Raw genomic sequence first — 9,294 nt, 5'->3', positions numbered from 1 at the left:
CTTTGGATCCCTTATTACAGTGTGGTGTCACTGGTTCTACTTTCTGTGCTTTTAAACTGAGGAGTTTTTGATGGAGGGTAGTGGACAAAGCTTTCTGATAAATGTGGGAAGCACCTGAACAGCTTTATATCAGAGGCCTTTTATGAGTTATTAAGTTTAAAGTAATTTGTGTTTGCAATTCACAATAAAACTATTTGTTTCCTATTAGTTATTTCAATTTTTTTTTTTTCCTTTTAAAGGGGATCAGCCATAGCAAGAATCATTGGCAAAAATGTCCAGAAGTCCAACAGATTTGATCCTACTGTCAAGATGTGGGTATTTGAAGAGGTCATCAATGGAAGAAAACTCACAGAAATAATCAACCAGGAACATGAAAATGTTAAGTATCTGCCTGGATACAAGCTACCCAAAAACGTGGTAAGTTGAAAAAAAAAGAAATCACTGAAATATTTTCAGTTTTCATAAGGGAGGTAACATCTGGCAAAATTAAAACTAGCAAGTAATTCCCTGCTTCATTCTGGTTTGTCACCTAACTCACTTCTACGTTGACATATAACTCACTGGAATATAACTCACTTCTGTGACTTCTGCTTTGTCTGATATGTCACACGCTGGTAACACACCATCCTCCTCTCTGGCAGAATTCAGCAGCACTCTAGAAATGGCAGGCAGAGATCTGTCTCCTCAGAGCTGAGATATTTAAAACCTGCAGCATCTTCTGGAAAAAAGGGGAAAGCTACTGCTCTCCTTTCTTCTAAAGAAGAAATCAAAAGCACAGCTAACAGCTGTGGTTTACAAGGAGATGGATAATGAGCTGTTGGCTCATAGGTGATCTCAGGATAGCAATACACTGCTGTAATTAATAATGCTGTGAAATCCACCAAAAATATAAGGTATTTCATTTTCATAAACATTTCAAATACCAAGTTATGCATCTCTACCTAAATTAATCGGTTTAGATAATGTGCTGCTACTGAAGCAAGGCAAGGTGGGGCTTTTTAGCTGTTCAAGATTTTGCCAAATGCCAGTGTTTTGTGAATTAAAGAAAGCAGCGCCGTGTTTCTGGAACAGAAGCAGCTCTAGAAGGAAGTTAAGACGTTGCACATGGTGGGGCTCCTTGCTTGGAGAGCGTTATATTTAGTACCCCATTTAGTGCTGCTATTGCATATTTGCGCTCCCATGGTTTGAACTTGGCACACGGTTCTCCTGGGTTACAATTGACTTGTCACTGTTATTTTTACAACCCTCTAGCAGATCAACAGGCTTGTCATCATCAGTTGAAGTCAGCCTCGTCCTGTCTATAGCACAGTCTGAGGCTTTACCAGCTGAAATCAGCTGGTTGCAGGAAAGCCTGGAGGGACCCTCACACCATCTCTGACTGAGAAAAAACAAAAAGCAACTAATTTTTTCCTTGCATTGCTCTGTGATGTTTTGGAGAGACAAATGCTGGGTAAATTCTTCTAACTCTTGGTCAAATTACTATATATTTAAGATAAGCAACCCATCCCACCCCAAATATGATAATCTCTGCCTTTGTGATATAGTTTATTCCTGAGTAGCTCTCAGCTGGTAACCTATGGAAACTAAAGACTGCCAGAAGAGGCTCTGTCTCACCACCCTGCTTCATTCCTGTGCTCCCAGGTGCTACCACTCATTCCAGCAGAACCATCAGTATCTTCAGGAACCACCTGAAGAAGCTGAACCGGCAAAGGGGCTTCCCAGGACGGCGCAAATTTAGACAGTATATTGTCTTCCCCAGATTATCCACACAGGGCTGGGATGGGAGGCAAATTAAAAGCAAAACTATAAAAAACCACAAACCTAGAATAGTGACACTGCTTTGGATATTTCAGCTATTTCTGAGAGCTGCAGTTGCTCACATGAGGAGCTAGCAGCTACGACACACTGCCAGTTAAAATTAAGGACATTTGCAACGTGTCTTCAATGTCTTTGGCACAATGGTGTCTTGCAAGGTGTGAGGATTCCTACCTGGCAGGAAGGGACTCACTTCGGTTGTTGCTCTTGTCCCAGGTGGCTGTACCAGACGTGGTTGAAGCAACAAACGGGGCAGATATTTTAGTGTTTGTGTTGCCACATCAATTCATTGGACGAATCTGCGAGCAGATCGCAGGCCAGATAAAACCCGGGACATTTGGGATTTCCCTGATCAAGGTAAGTTGTTGTCTCCACAAGACTCGATCTGTACGGAGTAAATAGCTATCTTCAGCTCAAGGGTAGGAGCTCCAGCCCTCAGCTGCGTGCTCTGCATAATCATGAGCATTTCTTTCTGCAAGAGTTAAAACTTGCCTTCTGTTTTAACAGCCTTCTGCTGTGGCCGTGGACTGAAAAGGATGGGGCAACCCAGCAGGGCTAAGAGTAACCGTCTTTGCCAGCCATCTTTAGCCTGGATCAGTTCCCACTTGGACCAGCACAGGGGGGGAAATGGGCAGAGGGAGGGCTGCATAAGCTGGTGCTGCTGCCAGAAAAAATACTCATCAGACTACAGCCTCAATTAACTCTTAAATGGAAAGAGCAACTGGGTCAAAGGGCCTCTTCTAAGTACATGCTAAAGCTGTTCTTGGTGGCATTAAAACGGCACAATAAAACTAATGATTCTGCAGAACTGAAGCCATTTCAATCTAGCATGAACTGGGGAATCTCTTTTTAAAGTTAGAGGTACCAGATTATAATTTTCAAAAGAATTTATATTTTAAGAGAATCTCAAACTAAAAGCCAGAGGCAAAGCACAGGAATATAGGCTACTACTTCTTCTATTGCTTGCATTTCAGGAAATATCCAATTTAAAACTATAATGAAAGAAATGCAATCCAAGTTTTCAGACTGCAATACCAGCTCTTCCCCCTTTTTTTCCCCTCCTATGGACATTATCTCACAAGCAGCAGTACACAGAGGAGAGGAGGGTGGGAAAGGAAGAAAATTCTTGCAAATTTACTTCTTTCTTTAGCTTAGAAAAACTCCCGGAACAGTTCAGTACACTCCTTAATATCAATGAAGCACTCGGATTAATACTCAGATCTTGCAAAAAAGCCACGGCTTGTAGGCTTAATTTAAAAGTTTGGTTCTCTACTACAGGAGTTTAACACAAAGGAAAAATACAGCAGCAAAGAGAGCCCCAGGACAGCAGCGCTGGATGTGAGCCCTTTTGGAGAGTTACCTTGTCTGTCTCTGCCTCCTCCCTGAACCTGCCTTGAATTTGCACTTATCAAAGTACAAACCCAGAGCATTTCTATTAATGGCTAATGCTAGTGAACACAGGATCCAATTAAAACCAGAGAGCTGCAGGCAATAGGACACCTTCTGCTTTACCAGTCTTCTACTGCCATCATTTTCCTATTCTAATAACTTGGCTTTCTTTTATTCAGGGGATCGATGAGGGTCCTGACGGCCTGAAGCTCATATCTGACCTCATTCGAGAGAAACTGAAAATAGAAATCAGTGTGCTTATGGGGGCCAACATAGCCAAGGAAGTGGCTGATGAGAAGTTCTGTGAAACCACCATTGGTAACTATTGCAAAGAGGAAATTAGAGCTGCTAGCTGTGGTTTAATGTCACCTGTGATCAGGCAAAAGGACAACCAGGGGAGGAAGCAGGGGGATGTGATGGGTCCCGTGTGGTTTCCAAGTGGTGCAGTGGGAGCGGTGCCCACTGAGCTCGTTCAAGGAGGCAGCGTGATTTCCAGGGAGTTTGGTGCTGGCAGGATCAGATCCAAACTGACAGCGGGTTTCAGTGCTGACAGCTAATTTAATCCATTCAAAAATTACAGCTTAATCCTGTTTCTGTAGGAGTTGGCAAGAGCCACCTTTTGTGTCTGTACAGCTCAATACTGAACACATTGCCAGTTGATATACTACTAGACAGTCTAGATAGAGAAGTGCAATCAGAAGCTCGTATGTGCTCATGCTCCCCAAGGTGTATTTCTCCATCTTCAAATTTATTTGTTTGGGGGAAAAAACAAACACATAAAACAACAAAAAAAACCACCCCAGTAACATTCTGTTCCTCCCTCCTGCTCAGACTGGTTGCCAAGACCTAGCCTCAGATCCTCCCAGAATTGGGTCTGACCTGATTTGGAAAGTTCATCCAGTAGTTTTTAAGACCCATTGATTTTTAAAGTCAGTTGAAATTGAAGTTACATCCTTCCATAGCTAAGAGGAAAAAAAAAATGCTGCTGCAATACTGTTCCTTTGCCTTGCAAAAGTTACTGTAACAGTGAAAACCACACCAGCTGGGCATTTATTGCTGGCAGAGCAACTAGGCACAAATAGGACGAGACACAATTAGGAGAGTTGAGCAATATTGATTTTCTTGGGGGGAATTTAACTTCTGCTGACCCAGTTTGATGAGGACTGTGCAAAGAGCTTTTCCCTTACTTTTGTCCTCATGGAAAGCCACATATCCCAGAAACAGCCACCTCAAAATGCCTGGGTATCCCCCAATATCAATTATTGTTAAGAATGAGAAGCAAACCCAAAGTTTCCTCATGAGATGGGTCAGAAACCCCACAGCTACCAGAGTGTGGTGCCTCAGGCTAGTAAAACTCACTGCTGAGCTCACTCTGAAGGAAACCAAACTGCTTCAATATAAAAATTAAGTGAAACTGCACTGAATTGAAAAGTCTTTTCCCAGCTGGCCAGGGGCTCTCTGGATAAAGGCAAACCTCAGCCCCTTACCGCTGAGGGCCCTCTACCCTTCCTCCCAATGCCTAGGGCGGGCACTGCAATGACATGATACATGACCTTTGTAGAATCAGTAAACAAAAATGTTCCAGCGGTGCCAACGTTCATCATCTGTGGGTCTCCCTGTAGTTTGGAATAAATTGGGCATTAATCATTAATAATGCTTAGCAATTACATGGGTTTACATTTTCAAAGCAGCAATTATATGGTTGTGCTGTACAAAATGATTTGTAAATACTCTCTTTTTCAAGGTTTGTGGTTATACCAGCTTTCTCAGGCAGAAAGCTGTGTTAGGGGCTATCTACTTTTAAGCTCTTTAAAGTGTCACTAAGCAATGCTTGGTCAATGCCCTGTGTCATGGTCTTACATACATTTAACACTGGTTAATGTGTCCTCTTCCAGCAGCAGGAACTGCTGTCACACAAATCTCTTGTTTAGCAACACTCAGCTACTGGGACCACAAAACCTAAAGTGGTCCCTGGGACCTTATTTCAGGTTTCAGTTCATTGTGTGTATTCTGAAACATTGCAAAAATGCTCCAACTTTCATCCTTCCTCCCCACAGGGTGCAAGAACAAAAAACAAGGGGAGATCTTTAAAGAATTAATGCAGACCCCTAACTTCAGGATTACCGTGGTACTCGACTCTGATACAGTGGAGATTTGTGGAGCCTTAAAAGTGAGTGATTTCAAACCAAAATGTTTTTATTAGGACCAAATTCTACCCTCACCTGAGTCTTCCGTAAGCCACAGGGTCTAATATGAGTCCTGCCACTCTGTGACTGAGTAAGCACGGACAAGACGTTCACGTGCCAGCTTTTCAACTTGTAAAAAAAGGGAAAATTTACTTAAAAATATAACTGCTGGAAAAACATTTCAAAATAGCTGTATTTTTATCTTTATTTTACCAGAGGCACCTCTCACCTCTGCTTCTGAGGGCAGAATTTAGTCCACTGTACTTTCTTGTCTGCATGCTGTAGGTGTGTGGACCAAAGACTCCTACTACATATAGAAGCTCCCACCAATAACTTATTTCCATGGTTCAAGTAGTAACCTGGTAGAAAGTTTGCATCAGAAGCAATGCTCTGTGTTGGCAGCATGTCTGCGTGGCATTCAGTGATGCCCATGTCAAGATCCTGGACTGGATCAGAGCAATCCCAAAATCACCAAGTTTCCACTGAGAGAGCACTTCAGTGAGATTCAGAGATTGCTTTTAGATGTGCTGAAAGTGACTCCAGCCTGTGATCCTTTGTGCTTTTTTATACATTCAATCATTTGTACTTCAATAATTCAGCTTTCCTTGGGGGAAGAGGGATTACTAGCTAGGAAAGAATCAGTCCTGTTAATCTTACATACAAAAAAAAAGTTTCTTTCCATAGAAAACCAAGTACCCCTAGATTTTGCTTTCAGCCACAGACTGGAACTGAGGGAAGCCACAGAGGGCAGAGAGGTTGTTTCTGCTTTGTGGGAAATCTTTGCTCTCCTCAAAATCATTGCTTTGGCATTGCCTTTGCTAAAAATAAAAATAAAAATAAAAATAAAAATAAAAATAAAAATAAAAATAAAAATAAAAATAAAAATAAAAATAAATAAATCTGCAGTGGGGCGTATGCATGTCTGGAGCAAACACTTCAACAGCAGGACTAGGTGGCATATTACTCAAATACAGTGAACTACACTTATTTAGGGACTTTTTTAGGGGCTGGGAATTGGGAAGTGGGAAGAGGGGTGTGCAGGACAATGGTGAGGAGTTGTGAAGATGTTTAGGATCCTGAGAGATTTGTTTAGAGCCCAACTTGGAACTAGCAGAAAAACAAACCATGAATTGCATAGACGCTGTGTGATTGCAATAGTGCTATATTAAACAAGCTGCTTTGATTGTTGCCCATGGGAGTAACAGAGGGTACTTTATAATAATCTTCTAGAAGTCCAGCTAATTTTGTTCAACAGTAGCTAGATGTCTACCTTCTCCATAACATAAACTCACAGTTATTAGAAATTGAACCCTTTCCTGGTGAAGGGGGTGAAGACAGATGTGTGTGATTTTCTTCAAGCTCAGTGCACACTGAAGAACTGCACATCTTGTCTGGCCGTTTCCTCTCCTCCTCTGTATTTTGCACTGAACTCTTTTCAGAACATCGTAGCAGTGGGAGCCGGCTTCTGTGACGGACTGGATTTTGGTGATAATACCAAGGCAGCAGTTATACGTTTGGGCCTCATGGAGATGGTGGCCTTTGCCAAGATGTTCTGCAGGGGACCGGTATCAATAGCCACTTTTCTGGAAAGCTGCGGGGTCGCTGATCTCATCACTACCTGCTACGGGGGACGCAACAGGAGAGTAGCAGAAGCCTTTGCTCGCACAGGGAAAGTAAGGGGCATTTTGAAATATTTCACACTAACACATGAAGAAGTCCTTCTGTGTTTTACAAAGGCAGCCTTAGATGTTTACCTTCTTGATAACTGCTGGTATCGCAGCGGTATCCCCTCTGATCCAAGTAATCGGTCTCCTTTCTTCTAGTCCATCGAGGAACTGGAAAATGAGATGCTGAATGGACAAAAGCTGCAAGGTCCTCAGACCTCAGCTGAAGTCTACAAGATTCTGAAACAGAAAAATATGCTTGACAAGTAAGTGCTTTGATTTAAAAAAAACCAATGGAATCAACAACAAATAATCAGTGATTCATAATGGTACTTGTGTTTAATTATCTTCTTAATTTCTGCAACAACTGCTTTCTACATCTTGGGCCACTGTTAGAGCTCAGCTTTGTCTGACTCCTCATTGCCATAGTCAGTAGAATGGGATGAAGGCTAAACCATTAGAAGAAACAAGCCACAGACACATTGGAAACCAACAAACAAATAATCCAAAGGAGCTACCCAGACATCTCCATCCCCCTAACCAAGACTGAAGGTCATACACAGAGCCAGCTTGCAAACAGGGTCTATGGGTCAAAGGGTTTCTTGGTCCCAGGATGTTGCCATTACAGCTTGCAGCAACACCGCTCTCAGTGCAAACATTAACTAGGTTATCTCAGTATAAAATTCAGGAGCAGACTCCTAAACCAAAAATCTGATATGCATTGAATAGGTAATATGTGCTGATATCCATGCTTTAGTGCCACAAATAATGCTGAGATAAAAAGTACTTCTAGTTGTTTGGGGTAATGTCAGATTATCTATAATTTGAAACCTTTGTCTCAGCTCACACAACAGAAGAGCTAAACGTCCCTCCATCCCATTCCCTCTCATACATCAGCAGTACTGAGAGGTCAAGCACCGCTACATGAATACTTAAAAAAACCCAACCCTATTACCACTGTAACAGATACAGAAGATTTGAGTGGCATTATCTTTCAAAAATGAGAGACAGAAAAGAAAAGTTCAGTTTGACAGGACATGAACTTTAATTCAAAGCTTGATCTAATAAGTATCCCTATAATTACACTTAGTTACACACTGAGCTCCAAGTCATTCAGTGGACTCATTTTTTACCACATAATGACTGAGACAGCTTACAAAAGAAAAAGAACCCTTTAAGCTAGGAAGAGAAAATCATTAGACATTTTCATTCTTTTTAACCTTTCAGATATCAGTAATGAATACAAATAATATATGCATTTTGCATACAGGAGGAAAATGGGGATATGCAAATCAAGATCTTTTTTCAGTAAATTAAAACACTGGATAGGAATTTTAGCTCCAAAACAGCTCCTCTCTGCTGTCACCCCCCTAAATTGCTCCTAGCTCCTCTTAATCGCCCTAATTTCATTGCTACTGCTTTGCTTTTATACTGGTCATTTATAGTCTTCCAGTAAAGGTACCTCCAAGTTAAAACTATATTGTGAAGACAAAAAAAAAAAAAGTTTTCCATTTTTCTTTTAATGTAACATAAAAAAAAGGGGTTTTTTCATTATAAATGGAATGAAGATGTTTATATAAACTTTAGAAACTATTGTCATGTGCTTCTTTCAGGTTTCCATTATTTACAACCATCTACAAGATCTGCTACGAGGGGCAATCGATCCAGGATTTTATCATGTGCCTGCAGAACCACCCGGAGCACATTTAGGGATCCCCTCTCCTCACCTCATCACGTTCTCATCTTCCCCAGGCTCCTGTCCGCCCCACAGCAAATAAAGTAGAGCAACAGGCTGTGTGAAAACACTTGCTGTAAAACCAACAGAGAATGTATTTCAGTATCCTCGTTCTGGGGGTAAAAAATCTGCCTTTAATTTCACCATTATACCCAAGGAACAGGAAACGAATGTACAATTTAACAGGATTTGATTTGTGTTGGCAGTGTGGGCATTTGCCTAGAACTACTTCCTTGTTGATGTGAAACAGTTCCCCTCATAATTTCCAAAACAAGAGCTGAGCTCAATCTAGCTCACGTGAACCTCGACATTTTCCCTACTAATGTTACTTACAGAACAGCACAAGATGCAGAAACAATAGAACTCATCCAAATTTATTATATTTTTTTTTAAAAAAAGGTCTGACAGCAATCAGATGCAATCACACGGGCAAATGTTGGGTTTCCATAACTCCCCTCAAAACACAAACAACATTTTGTGTTTTATGACATTGAATCTTCCCTTG

The 9,294-nt window shown here is 41.3% G+C and overlaps 1 protein-coding gene across 1 annotated transcript; it reads left to right on the top strand.

The window, feature by feature from the left end:
• The first annotated feature begins 244 nt into the window (after nucleotides 1-244).
• On the top strand, nucleotides 245-8,764 carry LOC104520830 (glycerol-3-phosphate dehydrogenase [NAD(+)], cytoplasmic). The gene is made up of 7 exons (XM_010162634.1): nucleotides 245-417; nucleotides 2,032-2,172; nucleotides 3,384-3,522; nucleotides 5,262-5,374; nucleotides 6,830-7,063; nucleotides 7,214-7,320; nucleotides 8,668-8,764. Exons 1-7 carry the CDS (start codon nucleotides 310-312, stop codon nucleotides 8,762-8,764), a joined length of 939 nt encoding a protein of 312 aa, XP_010160936.1. The 5' UTR covers nucleotides 245-309.
• Nucleotides 8,765-9,294: the final 530 nt, after the last annotated feature.

Source organism: Antrostomus carolinensis, unplaced genomic scaffold, assembly GCF_000700745.2.
Source record: "Antrostomus carolinensis isolate BGI_N321 unplaced genomic scaffold, ASM70074v2 scaffold11142, whole genome shotgun sequence".
In the NCBI taxonomy this organism is placed as follows: Eukaryota; Metazoa; Chordata; class Aves; order Caprimulgiformes; family Caprimulgidae; genus Antrostomus; species Antrostomus carolinensis.
The sequence above is the reverse complement of the archived record's forward strand: the minus strand, read 5'-3'. Positions and strand labels throughout refer to the sequence as shown.